The sequence below is a fragment of the Crinia signifera genome, chromosome 1, assembly GCF_055691185.1.
Source record: "Crinia signifera chromosome 1, ASM5569118v1, whole genome shotgun sequence".
NCBI classification, from domain to species: Eukaryota; Metazoa; Chordata; class Amphibia; order Anura; family Myobatrachidae; genus Crinia; species Crinia signifera.
In genome coordinates this window covers 403,741,925-403,761,224 of record NC_139217.1, presented here as the reverse complement: position 1 = coordinate 403,761,224, position 19,300 = coordinate 403,741,925, and the positions used below count along the sequence as shown (strand labels likewise).

General features: G+C 39.0%; 1 protein-coding gene across 5 annotated transcripts in view; it reads right to left on the bottom strand.

The window, feature by feature from the left end:
- The window catches only part of EFNA5 (ephrin A5), a 350,956-nt gene extending 332,221 nt beyond the window's left edge, over window positions 1-18,735 (bottom strand). For 2 of the 5 annotated variants that reach the window (XM_083151700.1, XM_083151704.1), the window contains exon 1: window positions 16,999-18,735. In XM_083151700.1, the coding sequence (XP_083007826.1) occupies window positions 16,999-17,123 (125 nt within the window). In that variant the 5' untranslated portion in view covers window positions 17,124-18,735. The remainder of the gene's footprint in view (window positions 1-16,998) is intronic. The other 3 variants (XM_083151702.1, XM_083151701.1, XM_083151703.1) reach the window with 3 other exon arrangements.
- Between the last annotated feature and the right edge of the window lie 565 nt (window positions 18,736-19,300).

Sequence of the window (19,300 nt, the reverse complement as noted above, 5' to 3'; positions counted from 1 at the left end):
ATCCGCCACTGATCTGGGTGATTTTCCATCACAATACAATGGTATGGTGACAGCTACATTTTTAGATGTTTGCAGATAGATAAATGATTTTTTTCTACTTTATCTGCTTTCACACATACAGAAGGAAATCCAAGTGTCAAATAACGCCTTTTATGATACCACCTTTCTGTACATATCCTCTATACTTGCATATTCAGTGTTACAAGATTGAGTAAATATTATTGGCTTACAGGCTTAATAATCAAACAAATACATTCAGGTATGCGTATTTTGGCATGTTGAACTATATATATTTTTTGAATCACACAGTAGAAATGGTAGAAGCAAATGGTTTAATCGCTATATGACTCATCCACTTTGTCAGTAAAATCACTAATATATCACATTTCAAACTAAATTAACATATTCAAAGGCCAAAGTACTTTTGTAGTGTACAAATTTCACGCTTATCTCCTGTGGATTTGCACATACTCTGAAAGGCTTGAATTCAATATCATTTTACTTCTCTCAATGTCAGAGCGAAAAGAAATTCAAATCGTAGAAATGGTGATTCTACATGTGTATGAACAGGTGTCTGACAAAGGAACATATTGTCAAGCAGGCAAATGATAGTGCTCTCTTTACTTGCTTAAGCAAAGTAATACAGAAAGGATATGTGTGTACTACTGTGTTACAGAAAATACATACTCCCTGAATTACTCTGTCATTTATGCAATGTATTATCTGTGAATACTCAGAAAGCTGATCTTCACTCTATGAGATATATCTGTCTCAATGTTTTGTAATTGAAATGTATTGGAGATATTAAGAATGCGACGTACAGTACATTTCTCTCATGTTATAAAATCAGATCCTATTTTTCTATAGGTACACTGGTTGGAAGAGAAAAAGCTACCTTGTCAATCACAATGGGTATTTAAAAAAAAAAGTGTTGATATTTATTAATAAGGAAATTGTGTGAAGGTGCCCATACATGGTACAATTTCTGGGTGCGATGAGATGTGCGCTCCCGCACACATCTCATCCCACAGCTCAAGAAGTATGTGCTGTACATATTTTTTTGTACTTGATTGCATCGCATTGCCTTAGGCAAATCTAGGGGGTGGTCCGGATGTGCACCGGACCACCCATTAGACCAGGGCTGGGCAATTGCGGCCCTCCAGATGTTGAGGAACTACACATCCCAGCATGCCTTGCATCAGTTTCAGCATGGCCACATAGCAAAACTAATGCAAAGCATCCTGGGATGTGTAGTTGCTCAATATCTGGAGGGCCGCAATTGCCCAGAACCGCATTAGACAGCCCGGCCGTTATGTCAATTTAAATATAGATAAATATAGATTCCCCACCACGATGGCCACAGGAGGGCTGCACGCATGCCCGACTGCACGCAGCTCCTCCCATGGTCCTTTGTGGAGCGCGAGCGCCGGGCGGCGGCTCCCTCCGACACCACCTGCCTCTGTCCGTCACCTCACCGTTTATCCCTCCTCCTCCTCGACATGCCTCTGTGTGTGTGCAGCACGCCCAGTGCCAGTGGGTCCCATTCACACAGCACTGCAGCAGAGACAAGGCGGCAGAGGCGAGGATCATCATCATCAACAGACCCAGTGATTGACTCCTGAGACTCCTGACTGAGCCGGTGAGTGAAGTGCGTAGTGTGTATAAGTGTCATTTGCGCGGCGCCTCAGTCTCTCTCCTCAGTCTTCCAAGGCCCCGCCCAGTGTGCCCAGTGCCCTGCCCTAATAAATAAAAAAAAACGCGGTAATCTGTCTTCCAAGGCCCCGCCCAGTGTGCCCAGTGCCCTGCCCTAATAAATAAAAAAAAACGCGGTAATCTGTCCCCCCTGGCCCTGATTTTTTTTACTGTCATTGCAGCAGCAGCAGTTTGAGAAAACAGTTGTTTGGTCCCTTTTTGAGGACATAGGGCTAGATTCTCGAAGCTTCAAAAGTGATAAACTGGAGAGTGATAAACAGCCAGCCAATCAGCTCCTACCTGCCATGTCACAGGCTGTGTTTGAAAAATGTCAGACAGGAGCTGATTGGCTGGCTGTTTATCACTCTCCATTTTATCACTTTTGAAGCTTAGAGAATCTAGCCCATAATATTTAATATTCAGTTACTGTCAGCATAAAGGTTTGAGCTGTTAAGCCCCTGTTAAGCCACGCCCCTCAAATGAGACCACACCCATATTTTTGTCAAATCCATTGTGTATTGTCTGGGACCAACCGTTAGCATATTTCTAGATTCGCCTATGCTCATTGCATTGCAAAACGGATGCAATGCGATCTAGTCCAAATTGTATACAATAATTGTACCATGTATGGGCACCTTAAGTTATAAATTAGGCAGGATGACAATATTTGTCAATAAACAACAATTTCAGTCATGTAGCAATTGAACAGACTTTCATTGTATCGCACTTATGCTAGCCATGATTTTGTTGCATCTCTAGCTAGCAATGAGCAGATTTTATTCATTCAGTATTACAACTGCTGGCACACGCTGCCTGATCAATAACATTATATTAGATACAACCCCAGTTCCAAACACAAGGTGCTAATGAAACTCATATCAAAGCTTGCTTCTGAACACCCATTCACTTATTGTTAATCACTATCAATGGTTTCAAAAGCTGTCAAATGCAATTGCAGAAATCGGAAATCATTTGTGAGCTTTGCTAAAGGAAAGATGTGAGTTATAAGGAAATGGTCAATTTATCACAGATGATGGCAAAATTTTACCACTTATGGAACTTTCCTATTTTGTTTAATTTATTGGAGCTTAAATTCCAAATGAAGTAGTAAAAAAAAACAACCAGTGAGACCAGTGGCTGTTATACGTACAGTGTGGCAAGCTTAGCCAACCGGTCTCCACGTTCTCACAGAAACTGGTTATATAATTAGTGAGGGTAAATAAAAACACGGATACATCAACTTTAACCCTGCTAATGGACATGGGTTTGGTCCAGCTAAAGGCAATAAGACCCCCTAGTGTGTCAATTGCCAACAAAGGGAATCAAAATACTACTTTACGGGTGAGTTTTACAACAGGTAACAGTTACTTACTATGGTAAATAAGGAAGCAATAAAAGGTGTGCATTGTGCTCACTGTGTTTGTAGGGCTGACTGATGAAAACCAAATGAGAAGTACAGGGGATCCTGATGATAGGTCGATGATGTTTAAATTGACACTATGTGGTAGACGTGCACAAGGTTGTGGCAATGGGCGACACATTAATTTTTCACATTTTTTTCTTATTTTTATTTTTTCCAAACTTTACCAACCACATGGACTCTGATTGTGAACATTAAGGTGTGCCTAGCACAACGGAAGTATAGTGATACACCAGGCACAAAGCACTTTAGGGAAGCGAGCTATGCGAGGGTACGCTGTATACTAATTGGGGGTGCATATGCTCAGGTGTCACCATTGCCACAAAAAAAGTGAAAAACCCATGTCCACCTTTTTGTGTCTAACTTTTTCCATTGTCTACCTTGTGCATGTCGACATTTTGACATTGAACTATTGACTGTCATCCCTGACATTGGTGACCCTATGATCCCTACCATCTATAAGTCACCACCACCCATCCGTGATTACTCCAGACAGTCCATTAAATAAGACCGGAGTCCATAGGGAGGGTATTCCTGGACTATACAATGTCCGGGAAAGGCAGCTACTAGCAGTACATTCCCAGACATTGGGCGGTATTCAATGTGAATACCGTCGACGTGCAGTGAATCCTGTTTAGGATTCGCTGCACATTCGCCACTGGTCGCCGCGTTCCGGAGCCTCGCCGGCTCCGGTATTCAACGAATCAGGGGCTCGCTGCCCCTGACCGGCGAATATGAGCTGAGGACGGTGGCAGGCAGAGAGATGGAAGTCTCCCTGCCTGCCCCACAACGTTTGTGGGGGGGGGAGGTGGGCTCCCCGGGTGCCAGGCAGCACAGGCTGCCCCCTGGGGGTGCCAGCAGGGGACCGGGCATATTCACTACACCCGATCATGAATATGTAATGATTGGGTGAAGTGAATATATGAATATCTAATGAGCGGCTCAGCTCCGGCCCCCTGCTGGCTGGTCTGTGTAAAAAAAATATATATATATTTTTTTTAAATTAAATATATATTCATGTGCTTACAGCACATGAATAAAAATAGCATGCCCCTCCTCAGAATAAAATTCCAGATTTTTTGACACCAAATTGTAAAAAACAAAACACTTTATTTTAAAGTTCACCTTCCACTTCACCATAAAAAGATAGCGATTGCTACTCGGTGAATCATGGCGAAAAAAAACTTGAAATGTATTCGCCATCTGGTCATTGAATAGGGTGATTCACCGTTTTAGTCAGAAATTCGCCTTACAGCACAAAATCGCCATAAAACCTGGCGAATCAGCCTCATTGAATACCGCGCATTGTATATTCCAGGAACTCTGGACTCCGGTCTTAATTACTGGGTTGCCTGGAGTCATCCCGGGTGGGTGGTGGTGACCCTATCATCTACAGTACAGTATCATTTTGCAAACAGAGTTCTATCTAAAAAGCATTTGGGAGACATTTCTGAAACTTTGTGCAAGGCAAAAAGATGATACTTCAAGTAACCCAATTTGACATAAATGAAAGGAGTGATAGTGATAGTAATGATTTATAGTTTAGCTTGACTTGCACAATGTCATGTGATTAACATGCAGCCAGTCACATGAGCTTCTAAACAAAATGCTTTGAAACACAGTGTGAGAGTGCAGCGTGCTTTGTAAGAGTAATATCCTCACCCTGCTTCTACACCCCTAGCATAACGTATCTACAGATGATTCCTACACAATACAACACAATAGTACAGTATATACAAAATTTGTTCCAGTTGAGAGTCCGTGAATGTGACTGGCAGCCATATTGGTTTCTTCTCCACAGAGATTTAGAAAAGTATATTATAATTTGTAAGACAACTAAGAAATATGAGATCAGAAGTATGCTTGAAAGATACCGAATTTATAATTTTAAGAAAAACACTATGTGGGATTGCTGCTTTGCAATAATTAAACTCACAGAAGGCTACTTCCAAGTTATATAAGAAATATCACTATACCAGCATAGATTGCAATAGTGTTCTAGGAGTATTTATTTGTTACGTATTCCTGATTATTACATTGTATTTTATTGGTTTGTGCTTTATATATGCTTGGGTTTATATGCATTGGTCAAATGATTTAGGCTACCACAAATACAGACAAACATAAGCATATATACAAAACGCACACTATTATTGACACTTTCCCTAGCACAGCAGCATTTTAATTACTGTCATTGTTCCCCTAAAAGACATTGTACATTTCTCATATTCTTTTGTTAACACAGTGAAGAGACAGTAAAACACAATATTGGCAATTTAATTATGCACACTGACTATAATGGGAGATGTGAGTGAAAAGATGTGTGGCTGTGAATATGTGTTTATTACAATTATTTTACTTATTCAGACCATTGTATCCCAGAACACCTTAACGTGTGTGCGTGTGCTACTGATTTTCCAATGGCTCCCGTCACACAAAGAACATCACTGTGCTGACAATGTGCACTAATAGTTCTGTTAGCATTCATTGCTTGGTGCTAATTAACTACAAGGCAATGAAACCTTTAAGTATTGCTAAATTAGCACTCAACTGGATGAAACGAAAATTGGTTGTTTCTGAGAAGCAGCCACTACCTCTGAGTATTCCATCCCTCTTTACAAAAACCGAACAACAGAAACAAAAATCATCAATGTGTTGAAGCACTTTGTACTAGTAGCTAACCAGGCACTCCATTTTCCATAAAGTCATTTAAAAGCATATGATTTGCAGGGATTTTTTTTTTAAATAAATATAATATATCTATACTTTGTGTAGAAATACAATGTACTATAACATAATTCGGGTGATGCGCAACTGACTAATTACTCTCTCTCTCTGAGCTACAAATATGTTGTGGGGACAAAACGAACACAAATAAAACATAACTATTATTTATCACTGTATACTGTATATCATTTTAACCTTGTCTGAGTAAATCAATTATGCTACCTCCTGGGAGTATCCTGTTAGAACATAATCTCTATGATGTCATCTATTCGTCTCCTTCAGGTCGAGTTATGGTGTGGTGATCCAGTTTGAATAAAGTGGACAAGCTGAACTTGTAATTCCACCTTCGTTCATATACATTACACCATATTCTCCATGACAGTCTGGAGCTTGGGGGCCCAGAAGGGGAACAGATAAGCAGATGGGTTTTCATTTTGAAATGAAAATACAGGTGAAACCGTCTTAGAAAACAATTCCTACTTGCTCTGTTCATTTTGGTTCATCGAAGGTTAAAAATAAGAGTTGTGAGGTAAAACGTTTGGGTTGCAAAAAGTATGTGTGTGTGTGTGTGAGTGTGTGTGTGCGTGCGTAGCGGGGGGCTGTCCCGGGAAACGTGTTTACGCCCTCATTGCAGCATTCTTAAAAATGGTTTGGGTAGGCCTGGTTGTGATGTCGTTTTGGGAAAATTAGGTCAGGGCCCATTTTGGCATGGAGTTTGTCCCTGCAAGATATACACTATTCCTACAGATTTCACTTGGTCTCACCAGCTATATTCACCAAAATGTAAGACAAGACCGCATTTGTTTCATTATTACTGGTTTCATGTTGGATTAAATTATAAAATACATTTTAAGTTTTTAATATATCCTTGTCATTTAATAAAACCAATATATTTAAAAAACATAACTATATATACTGATAATATTTATTGATTTTTCCCCTGCCTTTTCACACCTTCGTATATATTGTATTGCAACTTTTAATAAATATGAGACTTGTTACATGTACGTTAGCATCAGAAAACAATTATTTCATGTATCTGGGAGAAATAGGATCTCAGAGGATCTGAGCAGACTGGCAGACATTAAAATAAGAAACCCAAATTAATTGGTGTCACTTCTCGTGACCTTCAATCGGTCATTGTATCTACCTGTGTGTAAGGTTGCTGACACCAGATTGTAAGCTCAATAGTCAGGGGAAGTAAGAATTCTGTGGCAATAATATATAATTTTAATCATATAATCCATTATATCAACAACCAAACAATAATGAGGGCAATACCTACATTTTTTTCGAGGCAGCATATTTTGTAATAGTGTTTAAAAATAAATTGTCACTTGCCTTTGCTGAGCTATAGTTCATTTACTATATACAGCATATATATATATATATATATATATATATATATATATATATATATAGATAGATATAAGGGGGAGGTGCGGCACTTACAGGCAACAAACTTCAAGCGATATATATATATAACCAGTAAACACAATTCTTAAAGAGGTCTTCTGTTAGGTATTCTTTTGGGTGTTATCCAAAACATTTCAATTCCAGGGTTTAAGGAAAATGCCGTGTGCATCATGATGTCAGCTAATAGTCCAGCGACCCCCTCTGAGAATCATTTAATTAGTTTTATTATTTTTTTTTACAGTATTTCAAATAAAATATCCCAGAGAGGCTGTCAGCGCTGACATTGCTTCTGTCAGTGAGGTGCCTTTTTGCCTGATTAATTAGTAATAAAGAGACACACTTTTTGGCAGCTCTTATTTCTTCACTGTTTTCCCCGAGCAGCACAGAATACTTTGGGGAGCAACAAAAACAGTATTAGCGTTTTAAAACAGAGGTGTAATAAATATATGTTTTCTTCATATTGTATCTTTAATCAATCGCAACCACTAAAAGAATGAAAAAAAGACCTACGGTAAAAGGTTACTCGGTACAGCTTATTCATAGCGTATTATGGTTTGTAAGCCATTTTGTGCCATGAGCTTTCTTTTCTTACTCTTGTCTCACAAGTAACAATATTCACACAGAAGGACCAATCACTGTACGCTTTATGATCTAAATTCATATAAAATACAAATTAAAATACCTATAAAAGTCGCTAAAACATCAACTGCCACTGTTAAAATTCCTCTATGTTATAAATAAGGATGTACAATGCAGGAAACAACAAAAGACACATACACACACACACAAACACACAAACACGCACATAGATATGCATTGATGCATAGATACCTGTTGAGAGTGCCATATTTATAACTAATTATGCTGATCATGTATAATACACATCAAGTACATGCAAACAAGAAGAGAACATGCATATATGAAAGTTTTGGGATATGATTTCACCTCATTTATAAGTTTAATTATGAGCCAATCACATAGGCGTGACTTAATGCCAGCTTTATGTTGGCAAGAAATTTTCACGCAGCGTTGGAAGCGGGCACATGGATTTCGTAAATCCGCACTATTAAACTTAGAAAGCTCATCAGAGCGCAATCTGGAGTACGGCAATGAATATTGGACAAACAAAATTTGCATACCATAATGAGCGCCAGTCCGCTTGTAGCCCGGCTGGCAAGTCACCCTAATATATTACACACAAAGGAAGGGAATATATGAATAAAGTAAATAAATAGCCTGCTGGCGCATAGGAGGTTTTAATTATCATATTTACCTAATGCCCCAGATTTTAAACCAATCATGCATATGGTCATCCAAAATCTTGGCATTATGTGGAAAATGCTATGAGCGGAACATTCATTTGTGGGTGTGAGATGTATTAGTAGGGTTTTCAAGCCTATCTAAATATCATATATTTCTACATTAAAAATGGACCAAAAGTTGTATCTTAAAGAAGCAAAACAAAGCAAATGTGATATTTGACCATAGAACATCTTCTCATCTCTCGAGAATCCGATGACTGAGTCCAGCCTTTGTACAGCTTTATGGGCTGGTATACAACATAATACCATTTTTACACACACACACACACACACACACACATGATGCCAGACAAAATAACCTTTTACTAACAACTACAAATGCATGCCGAATTATTTGTGTATTGCTTTTCTATCCATTTGGCAAAGTAATACACGAAATATGAATGAATCGTATCCACTATATAGACCCTGGTTTTCTGAACTGTAAGATTAAATACTCAGGACCAGGTTTCGCATGTGCTTGTGCTGTATGTGTTTATATAGAGGGTACACAATGTCTACTACATACAGATATAGCCATGGTCACCTCTGCCGCCAAGTGTCCTAGCCGTGGCTCACTCCACCATAGGAATACATGGGGCAGCAGCTACTGTAGTGGTTTCCCGGCATATTAAGTTGCAACCTTGCCACTGTAGCTCAGCTGTAACACACAGGTAGATGTTACACTGCTATATCAAGTAATAAAACATCATTCAGACTCACACTATCCTATCTCTATGTCTGTATTTTTCTATCTCTTGTACTCCGATGCCTTTAGAATTATATTTCAGTGTCATATGCTATGTTAGCACTTTATAGATACTGTATAATATGGCCTAATGATAATTTTTAAAATAGTAATAAAAATAGTACAAAACTGCATTACAGTTCTCCACTTGTGATTCAATACAACAGCATACAATTATGCAAAGCCTAATAACAATAGATACAGCTAAGTCAAAGTGGTGCATAGAGCCCCCTAACGTAATAAACATGCCTTCCTCATTTACTTTCCCTACTTGCTGGATTTTTCGAACAGAGAGCTAGGAACTAGCAGTAATTATTGGTTTGACAGACACTAATAACTTCCAGGACAGTTGGAAATAGAAACCTCAAGAGCACTAAGCAATATCAGCAAACAAAAATATTTTTTAGATATATATCCTGTTTACACAATTAGGCAGAAATATGGTATAACTAACACTCAATGGCATGGCTGGGGAAGGGGGGGGTGTAGGGGGGATACTGCTGAACCGAGTGGAAGTGATGCAGTATGTATTCAAGATTCAAACACTACAGGGACAGGCACGCACACACACACGCACACACTACCACACACACAAACACATTGTCGCTTCTTATTGGATTTAGCCAATGGGGTGTATTCACTGCTGGGGGCTCGTTGTGACAGCTAGTAGGGTCAGTATTCAACTGACCCCCTGCATATGCTGTTTCCCTCTCGCTCCGTTCTTGGAGCGAGGCGAAAATGGCGTATGCGGGCTCGATGCATTAGCCGCGAGCCACGCGGTTTGGGGGAATCCTCGCTGTCCTCTGACGCCCTGAATAGGTTGAGCGGCTGGCGTGGGGGTTAAACAGTGAGGAACACTTTTTTTCTGGGATCCCTGCCGTTTAACCCCCTCAATGGTCGCATTGAATACGGGCCAATGTGTGGCTCCTGCAGGTTATGTTGGTATTTGTAGTGCCATGATTGCTTAAGGGCCAGAGGTTGTATTGCAATGTTGGTGGCAATGTCAGTGTGTCAGGGTGTCTTCTGATTAAATGTGGCTTTCCTGTACTTGGGAAAGTGCTTTCTTTACAACTGAAATACTGACATTTACAGAATAGTCTGCCACATACTATACGTTCTGGAAAATCGGTCAGCCAATAAAAACTAACATTGACTTTCCAGTCATAAAAGAACAATGAACAATAGTCAGAGTAACTTGCATTTTCGAAGGCACCGGCCAAAGTATCAATGATGGAGAATATAAACTGCCAAATTGTAATGGCTAATATTACGGTATCTCATATGTGAATCTGACTATGCTTCAGCACCTAGCTGAGAACCCATCATTTCATCCCCTAAGTAGCTATTTGCCAATTTATTATAGTTTTATTATATACCTTAGTCATGTTAAAAAAATATATGAAGCAATTTCTTTTTTGGCTCTATATAACTTTGCATTGTAGTCAGAAAACATGATATAATGCATATATATATATATATATATATATATATATATATACACACAGTATATAGAATGACCCTACTGTATGGTTATCTAGTCATAAAACAATAGATAAAAACAAATTAAGACTGGAGTACTAATTCCTTGTGTCTTGTAGTATGTGTCGATAATTGTAAATTATATTATTCACATATTATCTGACACGGAAAATGTGGGCATTTTGCTGGAAACATGCCAAATGCATGGTATAAGCAATATTTGTTAACAGTGATTAAAAAGCCGTAATGGTAATAAATTATATGATCTCCTCAGTTCAATAGTGTAGAATGTAGAACCTGGATTATGTGTACGCAAGTTGTCACTAGCAGTAGACATATGTCTTTCCAGTCAATACAATTAGTGCATATTTAGCTGTAACTATACCTGGCTCTAAGTAAAACGCATTTCATTTATTCTTCCTGTACTTGAAAACATTTATTGGAGACATACAATTCACTTCATATCAGATTTCATGCACTGCGTGTTTATTTGGTACAATACATCTATAATCCAGGGAGAGAATCTTGAGATACTACCGTCCTACCTTCCTGTGTTCTCAGGAGGATCTGTGAAACCTAATCCCTAAAACTTAAACCTGGATACTGTGCTCATCTATTGTTCTTTTTAACAAGGATGGAAATAAACGTTGGGAATAACTACCATAAAACCTTCAAGCCTGCTGCAATAATCTTGCTTGGAAAGATCTACCAAGTTTATGTTGCCAAAAAAACTATTCTTCAGTCCATTCAGACTGCAAAAATTCAGTCGGTTGAAAATGATTTCTGGAAATGAACCCAGTTCGCATTACTAGCAGCGTTTTGCTTTGCATGGCCCCCTTTTGTGTTCAGTCACATTAGTCTGATAAGAATTGTCCTTTTATGGAACACCTAAGACAGCAGTCAGCCATTTTTGAAAAAATATATAATGGGAAGCCATTTTGTGCAGCGTGCAGCACAGAGAACCGTATACTGATACATATTTTTCTGTTACTGTAGCCTGTAACATGTTTGTTGACCAGATTTTAATGGAAATCAGGTAAAATGCACCTTGGAAAGTTTACGAAAAATTCTATAACAACAGATACCGGAAAGGGGGGTTAGGCACCGGATTAAACATTAAGCAATTTTATAAGATAATATCAAGAGGAAATATACTTCATATATTTGGCATGTAGACCATGCACATATAGATGCCTGTATCACCAAACACTAGCATATACATGTATGGGCATATACGAAGGCAAGTACAGTATGTTTATTATGTGTATAAATGACCAAAATAAAAATGTAGCTATAGAAAATATCATATTTCCGTTTTTAGAATGTTTATAGCGATGTACAAGTTACAAATGATGTATTAAGTAAAAACAAACTATTGCATTTTAAACTGTCTCCAGATGCTGAGCTATTAGCATGTAACCACCTCTACATAATAAAGGATGCAGTGTGCTAATTACAATTAGGAAAGAAGTTAGATCAGTATGTTTTCAAAAATAGGATCGGTAATGTCCACCCTTCAAAAATCCCCGCCATATTTTTCAGCCAGTTTTCCGAATATGTAATAACATTTTGTTTAGAAATTAAGTTTTTTTTTGATAACCTTCACCACTTCTTGTCACCTTAAAACCTCAATTTGTTGAGTTTGTCACTCAATTATACAACTCAAATTTCAATGAGGAGACAATGTGCGAGATCATATACCAGCTTCCTTTAAAGGGTAGATATTGCTATTAAGTTCTTTTGGGTATTTTGGGTTTTTCAAATTGAATGGCGACAGTATTACCATAATATAAGGCTGCTGTTTAGTAGGTAGGAAGGTTTTCCATATCTCCAGGGACAATGTAACATAATGGCAATGGGCAGCAGCGTTTTATCATCAGAATTAAAATTTGTGTACACATTTTATAGGAATTATCATACAACTTTATACGCACACAGATTAAAAGTATATCCTTCTCAACTGTTAATTCATTCCGAAAAAGTTTCACTTTCAACCGCTTGTGCTAATAAAAAAGAGAAACAAATTGACTGCTAATCAGCGTGAGACTGACTGAGCAGACACCTAACTTTGGTGACTGCTTAAGTGATGTGTAAACCCTTCTGAAAATGAATTGAAGATAGAATTTTTTTTCCAAGGTAGAGTGAGTTAGAAAACAAAATCTATGGACGTGCATACATGTGATTGTCTATGGATGTTCCTAAAACAGAACAAGCCAACTTTCCTTAAGCACTAATTGTATTCATTCATTTTCTCAGCCCAGCATGGAGCTGGTAGATTGCTGGGTCCATAGCAACAGGGGACAGAAAGAAAGACTCATCTTTATCTATCCCTCTATAACAGGAAACGGGGCCAGTGGGTGGAATGTAGTGCTTTCATTACGGACATTTGCAAAAGATTAAATGGAAAGAATTACAAGAGGGTAATTTTCTCTTAACTAGGTGCCCTTCCTTCAAAGGATGAGGTCTGTAAAACTACTGTTGATTGCATGGGATTCACAAGGGGAAAATACAAGTCTGCTACAGGAACCCATTTGAAATAACCAAGGTATTCTTTCAAAGCTATAACAGGCAAGAGTAACACTATTAAAGCCAGCAAGCTGCACGTAATGAACTACTGAGAACACTGCTGCTACACTTTTAATCATGAAAAATTTATTGGACTACAGGTCTCTTTGTCCCTTAAATAGAAATTGGCAAATCAAAAATCCCTTTGGAAATGGGAAACAGGAACCAATGTATCAGGAACGTGACTATTTATTTTATTTTGCTACCCCCCAATGGTTTCCAAATCTTGAAAAGAAGCCCAGAGCAAGTATAGACCTGGTTTTGCAGTATCGAGAGACAGAGTTAAAAGAATTTAGCTGAAACAAAGCTATTTCAGTATGCAGCCATGCATAGAGAGGTAGGCAAACTCCTCTGTATGCTACAAATGGACTGTGATCATATCGTAACAGTTATCTGCACATATTTAAACCTTTCCACCCATTATTACGTCAATTTGTTTTTCTTATAAAAAAAACCCCAAAAAAACACTAAGATAATTATCTTCACGTGGCGTGTGGTATTTTTTGATTAAAAAGTAAAAGTTGCTGACTGTGGGTCAGTCACCTTACTGGGTGTTCTAGAACCTACTATTAATTTGCAAAGGTCTACCGGGTAAGGAAAGAGAACAATTTAAGGATGCGGATCGTGTAGAGTTGTTAGCGCTACCTAGGCAAAAATATATCAAAACCAAAAACTTCTAAGTTCTTTTTTTTTCCTGTAGAACTTTAAATGACTAAGACATCTGTCAGGTAACCCAACCTCATAGTCTGCTTTTGTAGCACTTAAAAAAAAGTGCTGCCAGTCTAGATAATAAATTACCGGTGGTGTTAGTGGTTGGTTACATAACGAGTATATACAGTAGGAATTCTTGAGTATATACAGTTGTTAGGGAGAGCAATTATATAAAGCTAAAAAAAAAATAGGTTATGAGGTTAAGGGAGAGCTGAAACATATTCACTCAGGCATTGTATAAAAATACTCTTTTGTGGTGTCAAACATGAGATAAACACCACAGCTTTTGCATATTGCTAATTGACAAGTCTGACTTATATTAATGATTTGTTATGAATGCAATATTTCAAAATTCCAGGCAGACAAATTTTGGACCAGGCACGTTTAATTATTTCAGCAGCTTATTGGCAAAAAGTCAACAAAAAGTTCATTACTTGTTCTTCAAACACATTTTCTGCATAGAGAGGATAGGCTGTTGGAAGGAAAATCTACTGACAGAATCCACCAGGTTGTTAATGTAACGTATAATAGATGCCAGAGCTTTACTGCACATTGGAGTATGTGGCATGTAACTCAAGATTATGTCTCCAGTTAAATCATTTGCAACTACAGGAATACTAAAGTTATTTTCCTAAAGTAGTATTTGCAGTGTGCATATTTCAGTATGGCTGTCTGTGGTAAGGCATCAAAGATCCTAACAAGTTAAGCTAACTATATATCAAATAAATCATGGCAGTCACAGTAGCACCCCGCCTATTTAGGCTTTCACTACCACTGTTTTATTACGCTGGACTCTATATACAAAAGGCAAGCAACTGCAGCCATTAATTTGTATCTTGAAGTCACAGAACAAAAGAAATGTTCTTATCAGTTGTTTGCATGTTTTACAGTGCAATTAATGAGCTATGAAAAGCATTTAATAGGATCCAGATTCTACCTGGCATTTTCCAAGAAAAATGAGAGCACATTTTGGCCTTGCTTTCAAACTTTCTGCCAGAATTCTGCTCAACATGCCCTGCTAAACTGCTACTTTCACTAAGCAGTCAATGGCCAATCACATTTCCAGTGGTGCCACATTAGAAAGATAAAATGTTAGGTGTAAAAAACGTAAAGCTCATCTAGCAGGCTAGATTGGAAGTGATAGGTTTATGTGTGCTCTAGTTATATATTACACTTCGGTTGCTGTGTTATTTATTTTACTTTTTTGTCTGCTGCATGAGTCACCATTTCCAGATGTTTTGTTTGAATTCAGATGTTTTTTTTTTTTTGTGGACATTTTTGAAAAAGTCCTTTTTGCATGCAATAAGCAAAATAGAACCAGGCCATAGAACAATCTATTTACATCAGAAAGCGGTAACTTGTTACTTGGTTTTCTGTTAGCTGTTGTTATTTTTTTATTTTTTTGTATCAACTGCAAACACTGTTAACTTGGGAGATTATTCTGCTGTTCCCTCTTGAGCGAGAGAGTTTTCTGCAGGCTATTGTGATCTATTAAAAAACATGACCTGTGACAAAAATCAATGTACTAATCTCAAACTAAACAGCAGTATCACAGGCATATAGCGTAGATAACCCATGATAAAATGTCCTCAGCCTAGCTCCAAGGTAAAGAAAGATTTGGTGCACATCTGTTTTAACAAGACAAAAATATAGAACCCAGGTGACTTTGTCAAACATATGGTGACCATTTATAAAAGGGGAATGGGATTTTATGATAGTGCTGCAAAGCAGTTAGAGGGGTAAAAAAACACACACACACACACACAACAATAAAAAGTGCTGCTTCCAACACTAGCCACCATAACTCAGGAAAGTTATGACTACATACTCTCAATGAAACTATTAATCACAGCATCTTGCCCTAAACCAAAACACAAATGCCCTTTAATCACATTGATGGGTATTATTTCCAAGTTAATTTGTCCTAGACTTCCAAAAGTATTCCTATTCTCGTATTTCATTGTTCTAATCATCTTTAACCAAAGCAGCTGCAGACACATTTTTAAGGGAGATCTAACTCCCGGAGAAAAAAAATGTTTATGTTAAGTTAATTAGTAACTGAGTAGTTGTCTGAGATATTTGGTTCAAAGCTTCATTATGTTTCAAAGAAACATGTTTGCTAGGGGACGAGGCTAGGAGAGAAATGGGGACACTAGTGGAATCTGACATATAGATATGAGTTTGTTCATTTAAAGGTGATATTGCTTAACCCTCACTGTGGCAGTCATCAGGTTGGGGTCAGAGAAAGAAACCTAAAACTTTTTCTCCTCGAACTGTTTAAACAAAAACGGTTGAGTCTATGCTTCAGTTTGGATTTTGTCAGTGGCTGAGGATATCGACAAGTATAGAAAGGAAAGCAGAGATAGAGATGGAAAGTTGAAAGGACTAACAAGCATGGGCTTGACTGCTGCATGAACACGCTTAGCCCTATTGGACACAGGAAGATGATAGTAATGCAAGGCGTAATGATAGCCGCCGGTACACTTTATGTGTAACATTGCTAGACATAACGGTTTACGCAGCACACAAAGAACATTCCCACTGTGCTGCCTGGTGAGTCATTCCTAATGCTTAGATTCTCTCCTATTGATTACAAAGCTTTAATAAAAGGTACACCTCTCTTTCTACGCTATAAAGCACAATATTTCTCAACACCTTCATAGAGATATGTGTAAATGCTAGCTTATATGACTATTGTCTACAATTTCGTAACCACAGCTCAATGCAAGAAGAATTTTTTTTTTTTTAAATTGAGCATATTACAGTGAAAGTGAGATGTTACTCCTTCAGTGCAAGTGCTCCACGGCCATTCCTACAGGATATCTGTTACCTGGGTACAGTACTTAGATCATTACATCCTACGTGTGGCTGCAGCCGAATTTGGACAGCGTGTGTTTAGTACAAAGCAGCATTACAGTTCACAGCCTCCCCCTCCTTACCTGGGGTTGGTGCTGTTCCAGTACACCGCATAACGATCAGCAACCACCTTGGAGCCAGGATCCTGGCTGCAAACACACATCCAGAGTAGCAGAGACAGAAGCGTCAACATCTCCACGTGCAACATCACTCCCGGCCAAAAAGAGGGGGCGCGAGAGTAGCAAATAGAGGCGATCTAGAGAAGCCGAGCAGGAGATGACTGGGATTAGGCAGGGACAGGGCTGCTGCTTTTTTTTCTCCCTTGGAGTTAATAGGAAAGGGTGCGTGAATGTGTCAGGGACACTGCTGCAGCAGAGGGAGAGACAGCCTGGCTCAGGGAGCTGCTGGAGGCCGTAAGGCAGCTGTGGCTGCTACTGAGAGCAGGGCGGTGCACATTCACACAGAGCTCCCTGCACACAGAGCAGGACTGGGAAACAAGGGACACATTCCCTGGACGCACCTCAGGCGCACTACGGTCCAGATGCCAGTGATAGTACCAAACTCAGTGGATAGTATGATTTAAGTCAGTGGCTTATGAAGAGGTCTCCCGGCTCCTGCGTAGTCCAGATTGTATGTGACACCAATTGCTCTGCAGAAAGTTACTGTATGCAAGAATTTGTGTTTGTGGCACTTGCTGGTTAAAAGGTTTGTACAAATGTCAAGGAAAGCAAGCTTTAGGGGAAAGCTGTTGCTGATGCACAACTTAAAGGCATACTGAGTACAAGAGCTTCTCTTTCAAACATCTATGGGGAAAAAAATGTAAATTGCTTTTTCCAAAGGTACTACTGTAAAGTAGACGTGGTACTGTCTGTCTGAGCAGTCTGCGTCTTTGGGGGTACTTTATGTATCCTCACCCCCCGCCTCCGTCCTTGTCCTCCCTTTGAGTGGGGTGATGCTCTTGTAGAAATCGAACAATCCTAGGAGCTATCTGATGTCTTACATCCAAACTCAATACACGGGAGGCGAATTAAATTGCTTTCTATTGGGGGGGTGAAATAATAAAAAACAACAAACTCCTGGAAATGCATCCAAGTCTTCTGCATAAAACAGCCACATACATAAAGATGAGGTCCAGATATTGCCGCAGGCATCAACAGGAGGGGGAAAAAAGTCACGCTTTTTTTTTTTTTTTCGTGCAAAGCTGTCCAGTCCCCAGGAGATCAACTTGTAAGAGCAGGAAACAGTTTGAAATAAATAAGACTATCCACGATATCCAACATCAGACACATGAAAAGCCGTCTTCTACATCAGCCTCACAGTAGCTGCAGCTGCTCCTGTACTTGGTGAGGAACACAAGGAAGCAAAACAAGATACAATCATACATCAGCAATCAGGAAAGTGTACGTACTGAATAAAGGGTTAAAGAAGACAAAAAAAAATTGTAGGATGGAGGAAAATCCCCCCAAAAGTCCCACCCTCCTAAAGCAAAGACTCACTGCTTATAGATCTTGCATGAAGCAGGCAGGATGCGAGTGCTCTTCAATCTGTGCAGTCCTTGCTGGGTATACGGATGCAGTACACATGCAGAGGCACTCAGTGTATATATAGATCTATATAAAAAAGGTGGGTGCTGACACCCGCAGCGGGTGTGCAGGTAGGAGCACTAATCTTGCAGATGATGTATTCATGAGAGGCTTACACAGCCGCCGGGTGATCATGTGAGATCTCATGCACTTTACTAGGCAGAAGGGGGGGTCTGAGAGAGCCCAGAGCAGCCACTCAAGGCAAGAGCTGCTGTTTGCTTAGACATTTCCATAGTCTCTCTCTCTTTCCTCCTCACTGCTACAGGATTGGTGTGCAACATAAGAAAGAGGCGTCGCTTACTGGCCAATAAGCAAATGTCCCCACCTTCCTTAAAGTCAGACTAATTGAATTACAGTGAAATCTGGATGCTTAAAAGGCACTAGTGAAACAAGCAAAATACAGCCAGGGAAGTGCAGCCTTTGGCACTGCACATTAACCCTTACAAAGCTGCAGCCTTCAGCATCTCAGGCTAAGGAATGATTTTATGGGTTATCCTGTGGGACATTTCCTCAGCAGTATTGCAGCTGTCCACACTGGTAACAGTTAACACTTACAGAGCATGTACTACAGCATTTATTCACATCAGTCCCTGTTACAGTGGAGCTTACAATCTAAAGTCACACATATGTACTAACATTAACCTACCAGTATGTTGCAGTGCTGGAGATTTTTTGAGCTAATGAAATACTGAAGATAGACATCATATATTTGGCTATTTATTAACAAACCAGGAGAAACCATATCTTAGGCAAAAATGAGCTTTTTACTAGTTACGATATAAAACAGAGAGAGGGAGATAAA